This window comes from Hesperophylax consimilis, chromosome 24 (assembly GCF_061612785.1).
Source record: "Hesperophylax consimilis isolate HC1 chromosome 24, BYU_Hcon_1.0, whole genome shotgun sequence".
NCBI lineage: Eukaryota > Metazoa > Arthropoda > Insecta > Trichoptera > Limnephilidae > Hesperophylax > Hesperophylax consimilis.
Window position 1 is genome coordinate 2,516,981 of NC_142859.1, and position 24,870 is coordinate 2,541,850.

The window sequence follows — 24,870 nt, forward strand, 5'->3', positions numbered from 1 at the left end:
TCCATCATAACACAAGCAACATTTTCGGCTTTCTGTGGTGGTAGTAGGAGATTTTCAAACATTGTTGGGTTATTCATAACCTGGGAATGTTTGTCTTTCTTTTTAAAAAAAAAAAAAAAATTAAATATGTTAGTAACCCACCTAATAAGTATTTATAATTTTAAGAATGGTTCTACTCATTGAAGGTATTGATTGCTTGTATTTATAAATTTAATTGGGTGTAAAAGTATAAAAATATTTGTGTTTTTCACCTTTTGAGAGACGGGATACATATAATAAAGTAATTTAATTATCCAGCCATTTTATGTAATACTTGTTAATGTGACTTTGCGGGGAAATTAAGTTAGTAGAATTACTTATATAACCGCTCAAGAATTTCATAAATTTTTTTAAAAATTATAATATTAGTTACACAATAGAAAGTTGATTCACAAAGGAAGTTGATGAAAAATTATAATGTGTTTAATTAAAAATCAGAACTGGCTTATAACTAAATATTTCGAACTATTATTGTGAATGTTACGTCTGGGAATCATACAACACTTTGTCAACACGTTTCTTCGGATAATTATCATTTTAAATGCCATATAATTGACAACATATTTATTTATTAGGAATTATGAACAACAGTCATCTTCCAAAAATGGTTGATCCAGTATTTATATAGGTAGATATAATAATCTGTTTTAAAAAGAAATTTTATTCATTCATTCATTAAAAAAGTGTTTACAAAATAATCGCGGGTAGTGATAAAAAATAACATCGCTATCTAATGATTAAACAGGTGCCATTTTTACAGCTTATTCATAATTGTTATTCTGATAAAATTCTAAGAATACTTGAAATGTTTGTTTAATTAATCATTTTATATAATATAGAAGTATGTTTGTCAGATAGTATGGCCGATCAGTCCAATTTTTTTGTAACAGTTGAAAGGTCCCCGTTAAACGTCGATTTTTGGACTATTTCAGCTTTTGGACAATGTGTGATCAGCAGAAAAGCACACTACTATCATGTTGTTATAGGATTTGTTCTTAATCTGTTCACAAATTGATGAAAAGTTGCCACAGACTATCCAGCGTAAACGGAGAAAAACGAGAATTGATAATTTATTATGAATCTCTTTAAATTATTGGTAATCCAGTAAAAAACGGGAATGCAAGTAAAGAAAAGTAAAAGAACTCCATCCACTTATTTTATTATTTTGGGGCTATTCAAGATAAGTAGAAATTCCTCAGTATCGCCCTGGCGAAAGAAAACCATTCCTTTATGAATGGAATCGGTGTTGATTGAAATTGCTTTAGTCGTGTTTGGCGACCATATCCGAATATCCAGGTACTCCTCAACTTTCGTATTCTAATATACTTTTCTTCCCTACTCCCCTCAGCCCACAACATTCCCCATTTGGGAATGCTATAGTCCACTGGCTCCAGACAGTGGGGAGCAATTGACACATTTGTAAAATAAAACGATAATGACGTTTCAAATTGGTAAACGTAAAAGTACTCAATACTGATGCATAATACAGGTAGGTACTAGGTACGCCTTGTGAAGAAGCCTCTCAAAACAAAGTGACTCATGTTTTTCATGCGAAGAGGTAATAATTAAATTATTCACACTAATAATATTTTCCAGTGAAACGAGTAGATAATATTTAATGAGAAACATACTCATAAAAACATATTTTAACGAAAATCGATAAATTCTTTGACATTTTTGATGAATTCCTAATTCAAAATTCAAAGCTCCATAAATAACTCTTGATATAATTGACTTTGCGAGTTGAAAATAGAATTGAAACGCGAAATATAAAAAGCTGTCCAACTTTCATAATGCCAGAGCAGCGCTGAACAAAAATCTCATCACTCTTTCAATTTACCTGAACCACTAGAACGATGGAGATTTCAGAGTGTTTGGTTTTCGATCCGGCCATTCATACTGTGGATTAAAGCCAATGAATCTACCGTTTATCCCATTTTTTTATTTATAAAAAAAAAAAAAATGTAAAAATTTTTAAATTTTAAATAATTCAATTTTATAAAAATCACCAACTCAATTTAGGTAGCTATCTCTCGAGTGGTTTATTTCACTATCCTTTTTTCCCATTTGTTATAATTGTGGTGAATTCCAAACAATTATTATTGTGCTGTAGATACCATAAGAATAAATTGTAAAATTTCAAATTTTACAGAAACCTTTTACTAATTTAATATAAATAGTTTCAACATCTCGATACTTTAATTTGAAATAATCCATAAACACATTATTTTTTTTTTTTTATAGTCAATATTGATAATATCATTAAGTTTGCGATGCAATTCGTCTTACTTTAGAAAGTTCATTATACAGGGTGTCCGGGGGTAAAGTGCGCTAACTTCCGTGAGTGATTCTACACGACCGTACAAGTAAAACAATTTGCCAACTTTTTTGGAAATTCCAAAGTTTTAAGGTAAAAAACTTGAATTGTTTGTATGTGAAAATAAAAATTCTTCTATGCAAATACATTTTTGTATGGGAAAATAAACATTGGAATTTCTAAAAAATTTATTTTTCTTTTTTACTTCTACCACCATGTAGAATCACTTCCCGAAGTTAGCGCACTTTACCCCCGGACAACCTGTATTTAACCAATACAATTTAACAACACATGGTATTTTAATATATTTTTGTATTACAAAAGATGTTTATTTCTTACAAATAAATTAGTAAACTAGACTTATTATAGAACATCTGTAAATAATTATATTTGGGAAGCGGGTATGGATACCGCCGCCCCGGGAACCATGTATTGGATAACCAACATCTCTGGCGTAGGTCGTTTGGTGGGTGGTTCGCTACGTTTGGTGACTTAGCATGGGTGCCCGGGTTCATGGGGCGAGGTTTAACCGGGTCTTGGCGACGGATACATATGTCAACAAACTGCGTCGCAGGCCGGATCGGGAGTGACTGATTGAGGGAGACCCTTTGACCTCTCTAACAGGACTCCCTCAGAACATCGCCTGGCACCGCAGTAGGAATGGGAGTGGGACATACCGACCCCCAGATTCCTACCCACCCCTCGCAGCATTTTCCTTCTAAAAAGATCCTCCACACAGCATTCCCATAGGTGACTGAGCGGAAATATTTTGCTCAAGGCCTCATGTGTGGAGCTAATGCAAACAAATAAGCATATTTAAAGTAAAATTTTACAAAAAATTATGCATGCAATTAATCACATTACATTAACAGGATTAGTGCAAAAAAAATAAACATATTTAAAGAAAAATTTTACAAAAATTGATGCATGCAATTAATCAGATTAAATTAACAGGATTTCTTTGTAAGATTATAAATTGTTATTGTATCCAAATATATTATCGTTAACAACAAATAATTGAGATAGTACCTAGTATAATAATTATTACGAATTGATCTATCGTGGTCTAAATCTTTATAGGGGATTTCCTGCTAGTTGCCATTTGCCTGTTTGTTGATTATCAAATTCTATTTGAAGATTATATGAATAATCATAAGAATAATACAAAGGTACATTTTTAGACAGAATTCTTGTAATTGGGATACACAGATTTACGCTTATCTTGAAATGTTTCATAATAAATGTTATCTTTATACTTGATGAGAAATATTGGAAGGCGTTGTAGAGAAGACAACTGGAATACGAGTGATACGAATTTGATAATTATATGTTACGTGTTATGCATTGGAAGAGACCTCTGTAGGGAATGCAAAGATGGAGTGTTGGCTCAAATTGTTACTGGAGATGAAAATTGGGTTCATTATTATGAACCTGTGTCTAAACAGGACTCTATGCAGTGCAGAGATGTGCAAATGGGTACCCAAAACCATTTGAAATGCAAAATGGAAATGGGTCAAAAATTTTCCATTTGAAAATTCAAAATGCAAAATTGTTTTTAGAAAAGCATTTCAAATGCAAAATGCAAAATACCTATTTTAAAATGCATTGAAATTGCAAAATGGTTTCTCAGGTCAAACAATTAAAATAATTATAGAATTTTTAAACAATTTTGTCATTTAATAATGGACATCAATGTAGAACAAACATATTACATGATGGTAAATTCAAAAATACCACGACTACAGAATCTACAGATTATGAAACCACAAAAAATTTGCGCGGGACTAATATTGCCATCGTAAAAACATAGAAACAGCTATCTAACATTTAATATTACAGCGTCATGGCCCCATGTTCAGTATTTGAATCAGTATTTTTGTAATGGTATCACTCAATTGTCAGGGCTCCTACCAGGGAACAACTTGACAAATGTAAATTATCTCTCATAGCGAGGTTGAGGACCGAATGATATTTGGGGCTTATGAAAAAAAGATGAGTGGAGATAGTAGGAAGAATGTTGCAAAAAAGCATTTAAAATGGAAAACGCATTGAGAAAAACATTTAAAATGCAAAATGGAAAATACCCATTTTGAATTTTGCATTTCCATTTGAAATGGATTTATTTGAAATAAAGCACATCTCTGATGCAGTGGCACAAGAAAGGCACACCACCACCCAAGAAGTTTAAGATGTCGCAATCGGCTGGGAAAATCATGGCGACAGTCTTTTAGGACTCAGAAGGAATCCTGTTGATCGTTTAGAAAGATAAGTTTACTACGTTTCAATTCTAGCGCAATTATAGGAAGCCATCAAGGAGAAAAGAAAGGGAAAATAGACCAAAGTTGTCCTCCTTCTGCACGACAACGCGCCTGTTCACAAGAGCCGTGTTGCGATGGCTGCCCTGCAGAAGATGGGCTTCGAAATATTGCCACATCCACTCTACAGTCCTGACCTGCCTCCTAGTGATTATTACCTTTTTCCAAACTTGAAAAAAGAACTTCGTGGGAAAAAGTTTTCAAGTGATGAAGAAGTGAAAGATACAGTTTCGACGTATTTTTTAGACAAAGACAAATCTTTTTTTTAGGGTAAGTTATTGAAATATCCGAAAAATGTATTAGGGTAGCTGGTGAATATATTGAAAAGCAAAAATAAATTTGTATTTTTATTTCCACTCCTTACCCCCCATTCCGCGAAAACAAAAACGTTCCCTTGTATCATGGACTTGTGGTCAGCCATGATATGTCATAATAATCTTAATAACCAGTTTTTTTTTGCTTTATTGCGTTATTTGTAACACAATACGCACTTCAAGATTATTATAAATCTATTATCTATGGTTCAAAATAACCTTTAATTGGATATGAAACAAATATCCTACTTGTTTTCCTTAATATGAAAAATCGACGTTAACCTCAAACGTGTGATAAATGTTATATGATACGTATATAGTATACATGAATGATACCAAAGTAATAAGATATCTGTCAGATGATGACAAAATATTGAAAAAAAGAATTTTACACGATTATATAAATTTCTCTCAAAATGGCTTGATGTCGAAAAAACTCATATCTGCATTCAAAGCGCGTGAAATTCGCCTTTCATTATTAATTATTATTTGATACACTAATTATCCAGAGAGGCTGGTTTGGGGACACCATTTGGCCTCTCCGACTGGTCTCTCGACACATCGTTTTGCGCCACATTGGGAGGGATACATTCATAAATGTCCGTCACTTCTGGATGCACTGATCCCTAGATTCCTACCCAACCCACATACCTTTTACCTACCCAGAACTTCCTACCATTACTTACCTTAAAAAATCCACTCCACACAGCATCCCCAAAAATGACATAGGTCATGAGGGAAATTATTTTGCTCATGGCCTCCTGTATGGGGTTAATGTAAAAAAACCTTTTGTACCGAAAAAGTTATCTATTCGGAAAGTATTATATTGGCTTAACATCACAGAAAATCTCATAACTCGTTTTGCATCGTATTGAAAAACAAGAATAAAAATATTTTTTAAATATGAATTTTTTTTGTGTAGTGATGGCAAACGTTAAGGCGCTTTACTGTTCTAATATAGCTTTTAGTATCTAAATTAAAAATAAGATGAAAGTTATCAAGAAAAAATAGGATGAAAATGTTTTTTTTAAATTAAAAATTACCTAACGTAATATTACTCGGGTGATTCTATTTTTTAAATTAATCTAAGCTCCAGTTTATCATCAAACCTTCACTAGATAAACAATATTATTTACTTACCTTTAAATATACAGAATAAATAAATCCCAGACTTCTTATACCATTCAAACGACTCCCTAAACACTTCTAGCACTAATAAGCACAAACTTTGAAATTTTAAGCGATATCAGTTGACTTCTGTTTGAGTTGAGTTTTGCAAGCACAAACATACGCAGTATGAATTTCTAGGGTTTTCCAATAAGAGGTGTTATTTTGATATTCAAAGAAACTTTTCCAGTAAAAGATCAATGGTTTCGTTGCTTGTGTGGCACGTAGCGCCGTCTTGTTGAAAGTAAACGTTGTCCAGATCAATACCATTCAATTTTGGGCATAAAAAAATCATTAATCATCTCTCGATAGCGCAATCCATTCACCGTAACTGTTGCTCCAGCCTCATTTTCGAAAAAGTAAGGTCCAATGACTCCACCGGACCATAAACCGCACCAAGCAGTCACACGTTGAGGATGGAGAGGCTTTTCAACAATAAATCTTGGGTTTTCCGAGCCCCAGATGCGACAATTTTGCTTGTTGACGAAGCCACCGAGGTGGAAATGGGCCTCATCACTCAAGAAGATTTGCATTTGATTCACTCACGTGAATTTTAATCATTTCAATGAGTTGTTGAAGCGTGTATCGTTCCATTTTTATTTATGGAGTAGTTTCTACTTGTGAAATGTCAAAAAATGACAGCTTCAAAAGTAACATCTACCGAAATAGCGGGCTATTCAAAGTAACATCTCTTATTGGAAAATCCTGTATATTGGTTACCCAAGCTGCGTAAAAGCATGGAGATGTAGCGTAAAAGAAAGTTGCTATTGGCATTAATTGTAGCAGTGAAATGTATTATTTATCTTTGGAATAACTTAAAAAGGAAAACCTCAAATTATAATATTGTCTTTAATAATTAAATATTTTATATATATAATAGAAATATAATCAGTTGCGATAATGCAGGACTGTCAACAAGATTATTAATAAATTTTTAAACCGAGAGTTTGAAAAAAGAGCCACATCCGTCTGAAGCCAGTGAGACAATGGCATCCTCAATTTGGGTATGTTGAGAGGCTGAAGGTAGTTGGGACTGTTGGGAGGGGAAGGAGATGGGGAAGAGGAAGATGGGAAAGAACATGACTAGTTAGATCTGGTCACCAAACAAATTCTGATTGGTGGTCTTACACCAGGGCGATATCTTATATACGAGGCATATCCAGAAAGTAAGTGTACTGAGGCTCTCACGACCGAATGAATTTTATTTTCGATATGTTGGCTACACTTACGTGTAGCCTGACTCTTCCCCTCCGCAACGAGACCTGTTCAAGGTCAGTATGTTGAGAAGTTTCAACGCGACAACACGTTTCGTGAAAAATGTCAATCCAATCTCCCGCCAATTGCGAAATACGCGGCGTCATCCGTTATCTCGTTTGGAAGGAAAAACCTCCGTTTGAGGTTTATAATGAGGTTAAAACTGCATATGGTGATAAAGCTATGAATTGTACGAGTGTGTACAAGTGGTATCGCGAGTTTAAAAACGGTTCTCACGTCTTCACCCTCCACCAAAAAGTTCAAAACCACAATTTCAGCCAAGAAAATCGTGATATCCGTGTTTTGGGACTGTCAAGGCATAATTTTGATTGAATATCTGCCTCAAGTGGAGACCATCAACTCTGCAAGATACTGTGAGACCCTAAAAAAATTGCGGAAGGTGATTCATAAACAAGAGGAGAGGCATGCTGACAAAGGGAGTCAGCCTGCTGCACGACAATGCCAGACCACACACGGCCAACGCCACGAAGGAACTGCTCGCTTCGTTTAAATGGGATATCCTGAACCACCCCGCGCATTCCCTTAACCTAGCACCTTCAGATTATTATCTCTTTACCTCCCTGAAGCTGTACATGTGTGGAAAAAGGTTTTTAACCGACGAGGAGGTAAAGGAGGAGGTGGAAAGGTGGACGAAGGTGTTGGCGGGAAACTACTTCGAGGAAGGCATCAAAAAGTTGATCCCCCGCTTCACCACCTGCATTGAGAGGAATGGCGACTTTGTCGAAAAATAGCTTACATATGTACTACGGTAACCATGTAATTTTTTTGTTTCAATAAAAAGATTTGTAACCTACAAAAGTTCAGTACACTTACTTTCTGGATACGCCTCGTATATCTTCCACTCTGGAACGTGCCGCAGATATGCTATAAATAAAATTTACTTGCTCACGCAAGGATTTGGACCCGCGATCTCCAGATTTTTAGTCGAGATCCTTACTCCTCGACCATGGAGGCCGTCTGTCCGTCAGTTTTATTCATTTTAGATGTTTATTTTCGAATTTTAATATTCTAAAGAAAAAATTATTCATTCATTTCCGGGAAATCGACAGTTTACATTTAATCAGTTTGTACATATGTATTATATAGTAAAATAAAACCAATTATGGTAATTATAATTTATACCTATGTCTTAAAATGTTTGACTGTTTTTGCAATAGAATCTGACTGAACCTTATAATGCGGTGCGTAAATGGCTTATACTCAATTATATACAATATTAACTACTTTTTAGTATTTATACTCTACAAAGTAGGAACTGGCCTCCGGGGATACTTGAACATCAGGCGTAATGAAACTTGGTCTTGAAGAGACCCGTGTTACTATGCGGCAAATATCAACTGTATGCAAATGCTGGTCACGTGCTTGCACAAACTTTTGCACAGCTCATTTATTTATTTATTGCATCTCACTATACATAAAACACATGTTTTTTCTCATAAAAATCAACCACACTAGCACTGAACCTGTATCGAGGTTAACAATTTACATTATAGTGAAGCAAACATAAGAGTAATCACAAACATAAATTAATTCTACATACAAACACAAAATAATTCAAAATTAAAGAAAAAAATAAGTATTAGATGTGTTACCAGATGGGTAATTTGACAGTATATTGTAACAATATTTGAACCATAACTAATCATTAATCATTATTCAAAAGAAGAAGTAAAGTAGATAATAAAGACAGATAGGGTGACATTCAGTTTTTAGTAAATGGGACTTATATAAAATCTTATTATTTAAGAAAGGACAAGGATGAAAAAATATTAAGACAATTGTCTGTCAATACAAAAATCTTAGTTAAATTTTTAAATTTAACTAAGGAATTGGTAGAATTAATATGATTTGGAAGAATATTAAACATAAGTGGTGCCTGATATAAATAAATTCTTTGACCAAAAGAAGTTTTAGTATGTACAGTCACAAAGTTCAATGTAGAGCTAATTCTAGTTGTCCGCATTTGTTGTGTTCTTTCAGCAAATTTAATATTGATAAAAAATCGGCAAAGTATTTGAGTGATATATAGCTGTTTTATACACATAACATTACATTCCTTATAAATTAGGTTGGATGGATAACAGAATTTTTTTTGTACATTACTTTAAGGATCAATTTTTGAGTAATATTTAGTGGCTCATCAGTGATTCTAATAAAACAGACACATGTATCATGTCCGTCTGTCATTAGGTCCGTCCTGACACGACGGATCGTGCGACACATGCCCTTGACGAAAAAAGACAGATTCGTCAAAAAACAGGACAGTCCGAATTCTCGACACATCAATTCGGATTTTGAAAATGACGATTATAATAATTTTCTGTTAAAATATTATACCAAAAGTATTTATCGCTTTTTTTACATTGGCTTCACGCAGGAGTCTACGCTTTTTATTAAAATCAAGAAGTTGACTAGGGCAGAATTAAAATGTGTACCTCTATGAAACCAAAGGTTCCGACCGCAATTTGAGAAAAATTTGAGATATTTTTGAAAAATTTTATGGAAAGTCAAAAAATTGAGTTGACCATAATATTTATAAAACATATGACTAACAAAATTTGTGTTTTATTCCGTTATTGGTAATTTTAGTATTTTTTCAAAATTTACATGTGTACAAAAGAATTCGAAAGTTCATTTCATCACCTTTTAATATTTAAATATTTTATTTATTTGCAAAGTGGAAATAAACACCAGTTCTCCGACCTTCTGACAGCTTCTTTAAGAAATATAACGGTTAATATGCCAGAGGCCTGAGTGGTTAAATCAAATTAATTAATCGAGTTCATTGAATCAGATGTACAAACAGCCTGCCAGATGATTACTATATTTGGCATGTTTTTTGTTGTTTTTATGGAGAAATTTCACTTCACTCCTTAACATCATCAGATCAAAATGTCAACCACAATTGTTTTGCATTGATAGACATAAGTTTTGTTTTGCTCTTACTACGTATTTATTTACAACCATGTACATGTTTGCATTATTATACATTTCTATTCCCATATCACATTAATAAAAATATATTAACACGCAAAAACGAAATTCGTGACCTTGGGGTGATCTTCGAAGCAAATCTCTCTTTCAAATCCCACATATTTGACATTGTCTCCCGCGCCAACAAAATGCTTGGATTTGTTCTTCGTAATGCGAGATCATTTACTAATGGAATTGCAATACGGAGAACATAATATGAAGCACTTGTCCGCAGCATCCTGGAATACAGCTCCATTATTTGGGCCCCTTCTGAACAAAACCATATCTTAGAAATAGAAAAAGTACAAAAAAGGTTTATGCGTTACCTGTATATGAGGGAATATACATACTATCCATTCCTGTATCCATCCTTGTTCTTAACAGGAATGCTCGATTTCAATACATTAGAAGCCCGCAAAAAATATTTTTAGGCAAACACTTTTTTAAGTTAATCTCTGGTACAATACACAATCCGCCTATGTTGAAAGAGGTTAACTTTTATGTCCCTAACAATTATACTCGAGGGAGATCCCATGCACTCTTATATGCTCCGAAAGCGAGGACTTCTGCCTATCAGAACGCGCCAATAAACAGAGCGACTCAACTGCTTAACGATTCTGCATTAGCCATCGACATTTTCAATGTCACCTACAGACAATTCAGTAACTATCTTATAACACATGTTACAAAATAATAAAACTGCCTGTGTAAACCTTTAAATTGTAATCTTCTCCATGATATATTGGTGTATAACCGTTTTATGGAGAACATGAAAAAATAAATAAATAAATAAAAAATAAATAAATTATAAGCCCACAAACCAGTCAAAGGTGAATAAGAGAACATGAAACAAATCCCACAGATTAACTCGTACCACAACTAATTGCACATAATCTTGCGGTAGTTTTATATTGCATTCAATTCTCAGAAATCTCTGTAGTCAGACCTCAACATTTTATCATGAACATTTACCAAATCGTATACTTATTTAACATCAAAATCTGTTTTTCTAAATCAGTAAAAACTCCCGAACAGTGAGTTCTGTATTTATAGAATTGGATCAGCTATTTCTGTTTTCACCACAGACATAGGAATTAATAGACGAGAAGATAATGGCGAGGGGTAAAATCAACTGTTGAAGAACGAAGGGGGTGAAGCTGACTGTGATTCGTCAATAAATCAATCTGACAGTAAATAGGCATCTCGCATTATAATATCACCATTTACTTCTTAAAAGTAAAATCTGCTTTTGAATGAATAGACATTTTTACATGGGAGCGCAAATTACTCGCCACGTTATGAACAAATTTGCGAAGTCCGAATTCGGCAAAAAATTCGGTTCTATTTTCAGAGTCGAATATTTCGTTTAAGTATTTAGTTAAGACACTTTTATAAATGTTCATAATTTACTTCCCAGCAACCAACCAGCTTTGTGTTTCGCGTCCAGACGTTTCTCGATGTGATAGTATATGTTTCTACAACTGATCTATATTATACGATGTGAATATGCTTAAAATAAAGTAAAATAATGCTTATATATGGAATGTAATACGACAATTGGGTTTATTCTCTTTTTCACATCTATTTTTACAAGTTTTCATAGCACAAGTCAACATTTTGCCGTGTTATTTCGTAAAATGAACCGATGATGCCTCGACCATAGTTCGCACAAGAATGATGACGTCACGTTTTCAAATTTCACTTGAGGCCATACGCGAGCACAGCCGGCTCCAATGGAACCGGTATGGGGAGTGGGGATAATACGCTTTTAATCACTTAGAATATTAGTAGACCAGCAGGTCTACTAATATTCATATGTCTATGGTTTTCACCCTCAAATCCCTTTTTTCAGCTAGCAATGTTAATATATTACTATAAAACAGATTATCTGGGTTTATGAAGCAGTGAAAACCCTCGGAGAGTGATAAAATAACTTAGTTTTGATTACTTTAATTATACATGGTGTTCGGAAAATAATAACTTTTTTTTCTATCTGAACATTCGATTAATATTTTTTTTTGTTTTTTTGCGGCAACCGAAGGGTTAAAACAAACTTTTGGAGCCGGGTCTACACTTCGACGCAGTTTAAAATCCATTAACAGTTGATATTAACTCCCGCCGGCTGATTTATTTAAAATTTAATTTCAATTTCGGAATCGATTTAATGGAAAACAAAAGCTCAAATCAATAAAATATATAATATAAAATCGACTACAAAATTGTTTTTTTTTTTAAGTTGAGGTTGGTTTAGGTAATGCCATAATCATATTTATTGGTGACACGAAGCTCTATCTCGTACAATTCGAGAAAGGAACGAATCAACCGCAAGCGGCGTTTCGCGCCATTTGCGGTTGATTCGTTTCTTTCCCACAAGTTGGTTCAGTTCGGCAGTTCGGCTCGCGGATGTATACGTAGCGTAAGGCCTAAGAGATATGGTTGGCCATATGAGAATGCCAATCTTTATTGGTGTTTATCTCATAACTATGTCTTTATAGATAGGCCCCTGTGATTATAAAACCCCGAAGTAAGATCGATCAGTTTCCCTTTGTACCATGAGTTTTTGGACACAGTGTATGTACATTGTTAAATATACTAATCTAGCCTGTTTTGTTACAATTGTAATATCACACATACATTATTTTTAACTGATTTAAAAAAAACAATTTCTTCTTTTTCTTTTCATAAATGAGGGTGAAGTGTTTTTTTAAAAGAGATAAGTGATTTAACTCCAGCTAAGTAGAGCAAAATCCAACTAGATAAGTCTTTTTAATATTAAAACAAGTCTACCACAGGTCACCCCCAGTGGTTCGCTACGTTTGGTAACTTAGCAGGGATGCCCGGGTTCTTGGGGACAAATGCGTCTGGGTCAAAATTAGTCCGGGTCTTGGCGACAAATGCGTCTGCACCCAACTGCGTGGCAAGTCGGATCGGCAGAGACTGATTGAGGGACTCAATAACTACTTCAGCAGGACTCTTATATCGTATCCACTTTCTGCCTCATACGGTTTTCCTTCCCAGAACATCCTCCCCTTCCTTTCCTAAAAAGACCCTCCACACATCATCCCCAAAGATGATATAGACCCTGAGGGAAATTATTTTCCTCAGGGCCTCCTGTATCTATTGTATAAAACGTTGGCATGAAAACTAGGGACAATTTATCATTACTAACGGTGGCATGAAAACTAGGGACAATTTATCGTTACTAACGGTGGCATGAAAACTAGGGATAATTTATCGTTACTAACGGTGGCATGAAAACTAGGGACAATTTATCGTTACTAACGGTGGCATGAAAACAAGGGACAATTTATCGTTACTAACGGCGGCATGAAAACTAGGGACAATTTATCGTTACTAACGGTGGCATGAAAACTAGGGACAATTTATCGTTACTAACGGTGGCATGAAAACTAGGGATAATTTATCGTTACTAACGGTGGCATGAAAACTAGGGACAATTTATCGTTACTAACGGTGGCATGAAAACTAGGGACATTTTATCGTTACTAAAATTCATAGTTTCCCACACCTGCCTTGTCTAAGAGATCGAGGTGATATTACTCACTTTCAAAAAAATAACCTCACTTACTATGTAATTGAATATACATAATATTATGGGCAGTGCGATGGTCAAGATTGTACAGATTAACATCTTAACGTACACAAAGAATATTTCAATATATATCATTAGTGTTTGTTCGGTCTTGGAGTGATATAGTGTGTCCTTTGATTTATACGGTGTAAAGTTTTCATTTTAGAGTTACCTAATCTAACAAATAAGTTATCATTTTAGTAGTAATTAGTTTAATGTGGTGAGTTATTATTTTTTAATTTGTAAAAAGTAACTTTGTGACTCGCCATAATTTACAACATAAACACATAATTTTTTTGACTTCTTTATTTTATTTTAATTAATAAATTTATGTGTTTACATTGTAATATTTTTAAAACTTTATTTGGTAATGTGGGCCTCACTCTTTGATTTCAGTTAAGTTGTTTGCTTTTCATTCTACTGTTTGTAACCTACCTAAATATTGTAGGATGCGCTTTTTCTTATAGACTGATAAAATGTGTATTAATATGACTTGCATTTTCATCAAGGGCGTAGCTATAACATTCACATGGAGAGGTTTGACAGTAAGGGGGGTGGGTTCGATCCTGGGAAAGAGGCAAAAGAGAAAGGATGGGACGAGGAAAAGGATTTGGTAACTTATTATTTATATCAAATCGATAAAAGAGATGGTGCTGATAATATTGTTGTATTTTCCAGGAATTTAATCAACGAGTAGGTACTATTCCATTATTGAACCCCATAATCCTTTCCCCTCTTATATGTACCATTGCAAAAATAATTCAGAATTTATGAAAATTTAATAAAATAATGTTAATTGTTGAATTAATTTATATACACTTGAAACAGGACAATTCGGTTTTCGTTAACATCCTGTTTCATTTATTTATCGGCTGCCTATGTTATATATTGGTCAATTAGAGTCCAAAAATATTCTCTAAAATTGAGTTAGGTATCAGAAAGTTCTCTAAATTGAGTTAGGTATCAGAAAGTTTTCTAAATTTGAATTAGGTATCAGAAAGTTCTCTAAAATTGAGTTAGGAATCAGAGTGTTCTCTAAATTTGATTTAGGTATCAGAAAGTTCTCTAAAATTGAGTTAGGAATCAGAGTGTTCTCAAAATTTGATTTAAGTATTAGAAAGTTCTCTAAATTTGAATTAGGTATCAGAGTGTTCGCTAACCTTTCCCTTATATACATATTTTCGAATTTAACACAAAGCCTTACACACATATACACCAATGCGGAAATAATACAAAGAACCATTACTTACGATTTTTTCTTATATCTGATTTTATATTTATAGCCCTTTATTCATAAAAAATGTTGTGATTGAAAAAATCACCTCGTTTTCTCAAGGTTTAATTATGGAGAATCACATGAATGGTATACAAGTCAGGAGCACTTGAATCTTGAGACTACAGGAATGTTATTTTTGTTAACTATCATATGATACTGTTATACTATCATATGAATGTTATTTTTGTTAACTATCAATATGTATACAACCAAAATACTTTATCATTTTACTATCAGTAGATCTCAGGAGGTCTAGCACGGACGATCGATAAGGCCCTATGCCAATACGAGATTGACGAATTACGTATTACTACTACTTTTAGCAGGGCCTCCAGGGTATCTTAATATATACAACTTTTGGATAATGTTGTTTGCTATGCAAAATAACTGGCTTATTTATAAATAGGGGTGAACTAACTAAGGTCTTAGAACTGAAAGAAATCGTATACGCGATCCATAGATTTAATAATTAAAAGTTGTTGGTTATATCTAAAGTCCTCATGAACTAATTAAATCCCTTTTAAGTGTTAGAAAGTACATGTCGATTCATAAAGAGATGCGCCAGTATTGCCAGCATAAATCGATTCAGATTTAATGCGTCATCAACATCTGTCTGGATATCAACAGCGCGATCGTTCTCGGGAAATCAGTATATCCGATATTGTAACGATATCAATTTCACTGTGCTAGATGTAAGATGACTTTGCAGAAGAGCAACTGGTTTGAAATGTCACTAGCCGGGTTTTGAGATCAGATTTTAATAGGCAGATAGGTAAGTCTTAACATTCCTATTTTACACATCCTTTGCCATCCCTGCCCCCTTCTCATTTCTGTCAGCCTTACAACATACTCCTAATTTAACATGCCATAATCCCAGGGACCCCAACAGTTGGAACTTTTGTGCTGTAATCACATAAAATTATTTTAAAAAGACAGATCCCCATGGGATTGAATGCTACAAAACTACGTCTTGGTAATGACCTTTTTTTATTTTATTTAGTTACTTTTTTAAATAGTTAGGTACATTTTTGTATGGAACATGAAATAAAATATACATATAAAAATTAAAACAGATCATTGAAGTCCTCCTCACTAGGAGATCCTGTGCTGAGGGGGACTATATATGTTAGTATACGTTTTCAGCGACTAAGATGATGTTTTAAATATATTAGCTAGTTCTTCTTCCGATATTTACTTAAGCCAAGATTTGATGTCCTTAATGTAGTTATTTTTCGTTTTCCTTTGTTTGATGTTGAGAGGGAGTTTATTATATAATTTTATTGCTAAAAATTCAGAGTTTCTTTGTCCAAAGGTAGAATTACATTTAGGAATATTTAGCATGTCTGTTTGCTTGGCTCTGGTTTTATGATCGTGAGAGGGGTTTGCCTCTGGTTTATTTTTTAAGTGATGAACTAGAATATTTTTAGCATAGATTTTGTGTAAACTTGGAACATCAAACAGATTAAAAATATCAGTAGTTGGCGTCCTTACGGCGTCTTTACCTATCTCGATAGTTTGATTTTGATATCTTCCTTATCATTTGATCTTCTTTTTGATCCAGCGAGAATTATTTTTCAATTAACTTGTATCGTTTTCACTTCTCTAGATTTGTAAAACAGTTATACATGATTTTAAATCACGCCAAAGGATATAATTTCTACAGCAGTAGTCCCCCCTCGGCCACTTCCACGTCCAACTGTAAAATCAATAATAATCGTATCGGAACTCTACTATCACGGACTGGTAGTCCAGCTTCCTAAAACAACATTTTATTAAAGACTGTTGCTTTCAATCCTCTGTTAATAAAACTTCCCATAATTTATATTCTTTCAATATCCGTATCAGAATTGTTTGTACATTGTACATTAATATTCTCATTTCGCCAGTATATTATTTCATTCTTTCAGTAATTAACATTCAACCAAATACCCGATTCAACAAAATGCTGATTGAAGTAGGTTGTATCCTAGGGGCGGTTGCAGCCATGCTGGCGTTTCTCTCGACTCAGCCACACCCCCTAGGAGCCTTCTTACGAGGGATGAATTACCAAGTTCGCTCTGATATTGGGGGCTTCATTTCTTTAATTGCTGGATTTTCCATGAAAAAATACAATAAACTAGAAGAATACCCTGACAGAAAAGGACTAACTGCTGTCGTTACAGGAGGAGGAAAGGGAATAGGGGTATTTGTTATTAAAGGATTGGCTAAATGCGGAATGCATGTAATAGTCGGCGTAAGAAGGCCAGAACTTTGCAAAGAACTAGCTAAACAGATCACAAAAGAAAATCACTCAGGAACTGTTCAGTTCTTAACACTGGACACATCGTCACTGGCTTCAGTCAAAGCTTTTGCTGATAAAGTCAGAGAAAAACACCAAGAGATCCATCTCTTGGTGAACAATGCAGGAGTTATCGATCATCCATTCAAAATCACTGAAGATGGTTTTGAAGCTCACTTGGCCACTAATTACATTGGACACTTCTATTTGACTCATTTGCTGATGAATAATTTGATAATGGCTGGTAAGGTTGGAGGTCTTCTATCAAGAATTGTGAATCTGAGCTCCTGTGCTCACGCCTACACACATATAGACTATGAAGATATTAATATGGAAGACGAATTTCATCTCCTTGCAGCATACTCTCAGTCAAAACTTGCGCAGGTTAGTTAAATTCACTATTTATTTAACAAATGACTGTTACATCGCCGCTTGATGTCCTTGAATGGGTAAGTGGTGAGAAGGGCTGATTACGTAATGTGAGGATTTGTGGAAGGCCCACTATGTCTAAAACTGGATACTAGTAGACTGGTGAAAAAGAAGAACGATTACAAATAATTATAAGCAATAATTAGTCGCCTGAAATATCAATAATGCCCCCAACGGGAATTGAACCCGTGCCTTCTGATGTCCGTTTGGTATTGCTTAAAATTATTTGTTATCCTTTATGCTATGCATAAAACCTTGTTTTATAAACGTAAGTTTATTATTAAAAAATAAGAACGATTAGATATTTTGTACATCCAGAGTCTTAACTCTGCTTGGTTTATAATGGTTCACATCTCACCAAATGAAACAGTTCTATTTGAAGTCATAAAATGTATTAAAGCGCACTTATATTGGAATATTGTTTAGTCAAATATATCTACAACATCGGAGTATGTTTCCCAAATTTTTAATTCGTCTCATAGACGCGCAATCTGTCACTCCATTCACCCAGGAGTGATGAATGATCTATCCGCCTCGCTGCGAAGCAAGGCAATGGGTTAAGAGGGACCAGTTGGAGAAATCCAAGGGCCTCCCAAAAACCAGCCTCTCCCGAACTGGCACGCCACGCATCTGTTGGGCAGGCGCATTCTGAACACACCTCTCCCGATCACCCCGGGCACCCCTTCGAAATCATCAAACGCAGCGAAGGGTGACCTATGGCAGAAGTGTTGGTTATCCAATAAATCCCGCCTCTCAAATCCAACAACAAATCCAAACATTGCTGAGTTTCCTTGAAGTCTTTCATAAGTATCATGGTCCAGTTTTTCATTTTGATTAGTGAAAAATTAACTAATATTTGTTTAATTCTTCCAGCTGATGTTTTCAAGATACCTCAACCGCGACTTCGTTAGACGCGATCTTCCCGTCAGGTCGTACGCAGTCCATCCCGGTATCGTGGACACCCAGATGACCGAGAAATACAAATCCAACTATACCATCGTCGGACTGATGATGAAGATGATGAAATCTCCTCTTGAAGGAGCCATAACAGTTCTGTACTGCTGCCTATCTGATAAACTCGAGGGAAACGGAGGACAATTCATTAGTGATTGCAAGCCATATTTCTCTACCGGCTATTCAAAGAGTGTCTGTGAACAGAACAAACTCTTTGAGTTTACCAAGAATGTTCTGAATATCAAAAATTTTGGCTGTGTTGAATAATAAATAAAATTATTACTTTTATACTGTGAATTTTCCTCTATAATAGAGGTGTGATTTGGCGCATTGAAGCTTGACAATGTAACGATAATTTACTGACAATTTTAAATTTGCAGGTGGCTAAAGGAGGAACTAAAATTTCATAATATTTAAATCGAATGGTTCTAAAATTTTCAATAGTAATTTTGGCTTTTGTTTTTCGGTCTCATATTTTAATAAAAAAAAAAACAGAATGTAATTATTTCTTTAATCGTTTTTAGTTTTAAGCGCCAGCACAGAGAAAAATGAGTATTGCTGATATTATATTGCTTGCTCTATCAAAATCCTTTTAAAAACGCAATACCAGGCCATTTCGTAATAAAATATAAGTACATTTACAATATATCGGAACACGTGTTCATGCAGCTGCATCCTGGTAAATATTTTTTTTTATTTAACGCCCAGAGGGCATTTACATGTAGGTGGTACAATTTCAATGACAAAGAATTTTGAAATATGAGAAAGAAATAATAAAAATAAACTTATTTAAAAAAAATAATACATGCAAGAATCAAAATAAAAAGAGCAAGAACATAAATTAAAAAAATACAGCGATTTGATTGGTTTACAAAAATATAACTTCAATTTAGGAATAGTGTTGAAATAAATGTTTTACGTGATCCACAAAATTTGCAAAGTTAATATTAAATATATCGACATCACCTAAGTATTGGTTTCCCATAGTGTGAAACCGTTGTATTGGGGAGTTAAATATGATGACGAAATGTGAAAATATTATGAACACGTATTCCGACATCCTCATAATCCTGATAGTTTGTCGGAAAGTCCAGTTTTAAACAGGAAAACGAATAATTTGACCAGATTCTTAATAAATTAGCGATATTTTATGTCAGTAAGTTTTCTCCATGCGATTTCACAAAATTAGCGCAAAAAAATTGAATTCAAAAAAATTTCACACGAATGAACGTATTTTTCAAATTTCCACAAAATCGTGACATTCCCTAGTGTTGCGTTTTTGGTCAGGAAAAAACAATGTTTATATAAAATAAATACTTCGTTCGTTAGGAAGATTGATTTGTTGTGATATGTCGTATTTTATTTTTTGTTTGCTTTTTTGGCCTTGTTAGATTCGTATAGGTACCTGGTTTATATTGCACTTGAATGGATTAGAATTAAACTCTGGACATTGGTCAGTGACTAGAGTTCAATTCTTAGTCAACAATCACCAATTGAAAAATATTGGCAACCAAACTCAACACTTCAATAGAAAGAATTTTTTTCTTTATGAATGCAGTATATAAGAAGAGATAACAAACATTTCACATTTTTGAACAAAAAAATTATTCCGACAACATATTTACAAATGATCGACCGGTCAGTGACTGAGTTGGCAAATGTGTCATGTGAATAAGTTGCTAAATAACACAAATAACATTTACATTTACATAACGATTTCAACCCGCGGCCTCCGGATTACTAGTCGAGAGCCTTACCGCTCGACCACGGAGGCCGTCCTAAAAAATCTGAACCACTGTAAATTTTATAATAATTCAATTGATATTAGCTTAATTAGAACAAATGATTGAAATGGTTTTAGCCGTGTTTGGTGACCAGATCTAAACAGTCAGGTACTTCTAAACGTCCCTCTTCTGCATCAATTTTCCTTCCCAACTCCATTCAGCCTTACAACATGTTCCGGAAAGTTGGAACTCTTGTGCGGTAATATATATATATATTTTTTTTTAAATAGTGTATATGGAACAGAATATGTAAACCTTTCCAAGATCCTCAATCAATTCTAACTCTTTACAATGCCTTAGAAGTAAACTTGAATATGGAAGCTCTATTTGGAATCCACATTACTGCAAATATGAAAACATTGTAGAATCCGTTAAAAAAAAATGCTAAGAATGTTATCCTTCAAATGTGGATTACATGACCATCTTATGACGTACGTCGTGATTACTTCAAGATTGATACACTTAAAACTAGAAGGCAATTGACTGATCTCATATGTTTACATAAAATTATTCACGGTCAACTTGATACTACATTATGTCTTAGCAATATTAAAATAAATGTCCCCAATTCCCATTGTTTAAGACGCCATAATATTTTTCACCTGAATACATTTATAAATAATATCGCCTACTTTAGCCCTCTGACCCAGATGTGTCGACTGTAAAGTGTATAACAAGATAGAGTGTGCTGAAATAGATATTTTCGTCGACAATTTGTACGGATTCAGAAAAAAAGTTCTGGCGCTATTAAAAAATATTAGCTAATTTATTGTGTCAATTTTCTCTCTCTGCATACCTCTCGTATTTCTTATGCCTCTTACCACTTGTAATAATGTATAATGTAATGTGTTACTTGAACAAGCTTGTATATGATTGTGTATTTTATTTTTATTTTTTGATGTTTTTGTTTTCTAATTGTATGTAGTGTGTCCTTGGACGAGATTCAAGAATATGAATGTCGACCAATGTATGTAGTTTCGACGGCGATTACGAGCGGCCTGGATCTGAGAATTGATACCCTGGAGGGATTCCATAATGAGAACATTTCCGGAGTTGTGTAGATAATATACTATCGTTATCAGTTTATCAACAAAGGTTTCCTGAGAGTAGTAATAAACGGTTTGGTCTTGAACCTTCTGAATTTATGAAATAATTAGAAGGTGAAGATTTATATAAGATGATATTGTTAATTCTTAATTTGATATATTATATCGACAAATATGACGCTTAATAAATAGGCCCCAATGGTCTAGCGGTTTGACGCCTTTCGCGGTAAGACAAGAGACCCTGGGTTCAATTCCTAGTTGTGACTGTTATCCTATTCTTTTTTCTGTGTCATGTTCTATTTCATGTTTCGCTTAGATTTATAATGTTTTTCTTTAACCCTTCAGGCCTCGAAGGACATTACTAGCCACAAACATCATATTCCATTATTGCCTCTGAAGGACAGATCTGACCGGGGCGTCAATACATTATAAAAGTATTTTTTATCTTTTTTCTATATTGCGTAGATATTTGATATTTTCGCCATTGAAAAGATAAATAATTATTCTTCACAGTTTATATCAAATATTTATACATTATTACATGGATAATTTTTTTTTAAATGTCAATGTGCATGATTACGAATTTCAGCATTTTTCATCATTGACAGTTGAAATTTAAAAATATTTTTTATATTTTTTTATTGAATAAATGGTTTAAAAAGTGGAGTGACAGTTTTAATACTTATTTCCTACGCAAAAGAAATATATTTTATAAATATCGAATTATTTCAAAATTATGGACGTTCAGAGTCAAAATGCCCTGGTAAGTTTTTTTGTTAAAATTTTGATGTACGAGATTAAAAAAATATTATTTAGAAATATCTACTTTTTTTTACATGCAAATATTTTAAAGTTATTTTTTTTTAAATTTCTAAAATAGTATTTTTTTAACGACAACTTCAAAAAAAAGTAATATGTAGCACATTTTAGATACTTCGGAGCATTCCAAAATTCCAAGAAAATTCAACAATACGTTGGGACTTGTTGGTAAATATATTTAAAAATCTGAAGGGTTAATTAATAAGACTTCATTAGCAGAAAATTATTATACCTACGAGAAGAACATTTTTCAATCGACAACTATTAGAAGCATTTATGACAAAATCCACACATTTAACACTGTGAAAAAATATTTTAAAGAAAATCTTATAAAAAAAAACTGTTTCCATATGAATTGGTTTAGAGAATAAACTAACTCTCATTAATTTCCCGTAGGTGACAATTTACTCTCCGAATATATAAATAATAATCTAATGTCTTTATTACTACATATTTACATTATTTTAGATACGTTTTAGCTACCCACATTTTACAAACGTGTAATACAATTATTATTATTTTTACTTTCTCACTGCAATGAACTTGTACTTGCTATATATGTACATCTCAAAATACATGTACCTACCATATTATTATTAACTTATAAATAACTACAATAATGTACTGTGCACTCCTCTTCCAACTAAACGCTAACGTTTCGAGGGAAGATTAGTATTCAAATCTCACACACAATATGTACAAACACAATTCTTTAATAAAAAAAAGATTAATGGGACGAATGAATATTACCGAAGATAGCCAACCTCAAATGAAGAATGTCTTACCAGAATTCTGTGCATGCTTTGATGCTCTAAGTTGATTGTTTACAATACTGTGACGCACTTTTTATAATTTCGGAACCCATTTTATCAATTTTTACAAATGTTTTTTTAGCGTTTGATGTTCTTGGATAAAGTTCAACAAATATTAGGAAAATCTTTTTATAATTTGGTTACTTATCAAATTTGTACTCGCATGCTATGACGTACGAGGCAGTTATTTTAGTAGGTAACGGAAATTTACCTCTAGAAAATTACCACAACTTTAATGGCTGTGAAAAATTAAAAAAAAAACTGTCTGAATCGACTAAAATAAGAGATATTATATATTATATTAAGGTTTCTCTTGTAACATTTCGTTTATTGACTGAGCTTAAAGTGGTCATGTTTAAACTCGACAATTTCATCTGTCTGTGCATTTTTTAGTTATGTTCCGTTTCTGGTTCAAGATTTCGTTATGTTCCAGCTTTCGCATTGTCGTGGTTCCTACTACGACTACTGTCAAATCGGATTAATCAATTTTACCGTCCCGAAGAAAGTTTGAAAGAGAATTGTCGTGGAGATGGTGAAATTTCTTTAGACATTTAAAAAAAAAACTATGCTAATAATATTTATTGTTTATAATTAATCAGATAAATATTAGAGTACCTATTTATAAATCTATTGGTTTTGATTAATTAAATATGACAAAATTAGATAAGGTTAATTTTTCTTCTTTTGAAAGGCAAGGATCGATTTTGCTTTCGTGAATGAATTTTGGAAGTGAAAGTTAATGAACTTCCCGTCATCCGATCGAGTTGAAACTCGTCAGAGAGGCTTGTTATCTATGACAATGCATTATATCTAATATATATTGTGGCAATCATGCTTAAACACGTGGACATAATAAAAATAGAGTTAAGCATTATACGATTTTTTTGATTTTTGATTCTGATTTTTTGTAATTATCATAATTGGAAATATGTTGTGATTATTAAAGTTTAGTTACATTCGGTAGGGAAATTTCTTCTATTAGGCAAATATATTATTTTATAAATTCTTTCTGCTTCGCAAATCCTGCAATTATAATATCCCGTGATTCCTTGGTTTGCTTTCTCTAAGTCTTAGCTTAGCTTTTGCTATTCTTGCGTAGGTATTTTTAAATTAATAAGTGATAAAAATTATGTAAAGTTTGCGATGTTGATGTAAACAGTTCTGAAAGGTTATCGCAATCGTCGATAAGATACGATTTTTGTTTGGTAAATATTTTTCCTTATTTGGACTTTAAATAGTTTATCAAAGAAGACCAAATGTTAATACTGATCAACTAATAATTCCCGCATTCCCCCGGTCGGGGAATCCTGCTTTTTGTACTCCGCAGCTACTGATGCCGACAGCCAAGATTCTACTTGTTTTTATTTAATTATTTATATTACCCACATCTGAACATACATTGTTTACGTTGACCCATATACCAACCTACTTTACGAAATGCATTAATCATGTTTGAGTGAAAACTGCACGAGTGAACTGC

At 33.5% G+C, this 24,870-nt stretch overlaps 1 protein-coding gene across 1 annotated transcript in view; it reads left to right on the plus strand.

The window, feature by feature from the left end:
• The first annotated feature begins 17,483 nt into the window (after nucleotides 1-17,483).
• Nucleotides 17,484-24,870, plus strand: part of LOC149411805 (polyprenol dehydrogenase-like) — a 29,782-nt gene continuing 22,395 nt past the window's right edge. The window contains exons 1-2 of the mRNA XM_089646246.1: nucleotides 17,484-17,930; nucleotides 18,849-19,147. Of these exons, the coding sequence (XP_089502372.1) occupies nucleotides 17,484-17,930; nucleotides 18,849-19,147 (746 nt within the window). The remainder of the gene's footprint in view (nucleotides 17,931-18,848; nucleotides 19,148-24,870) is intronic.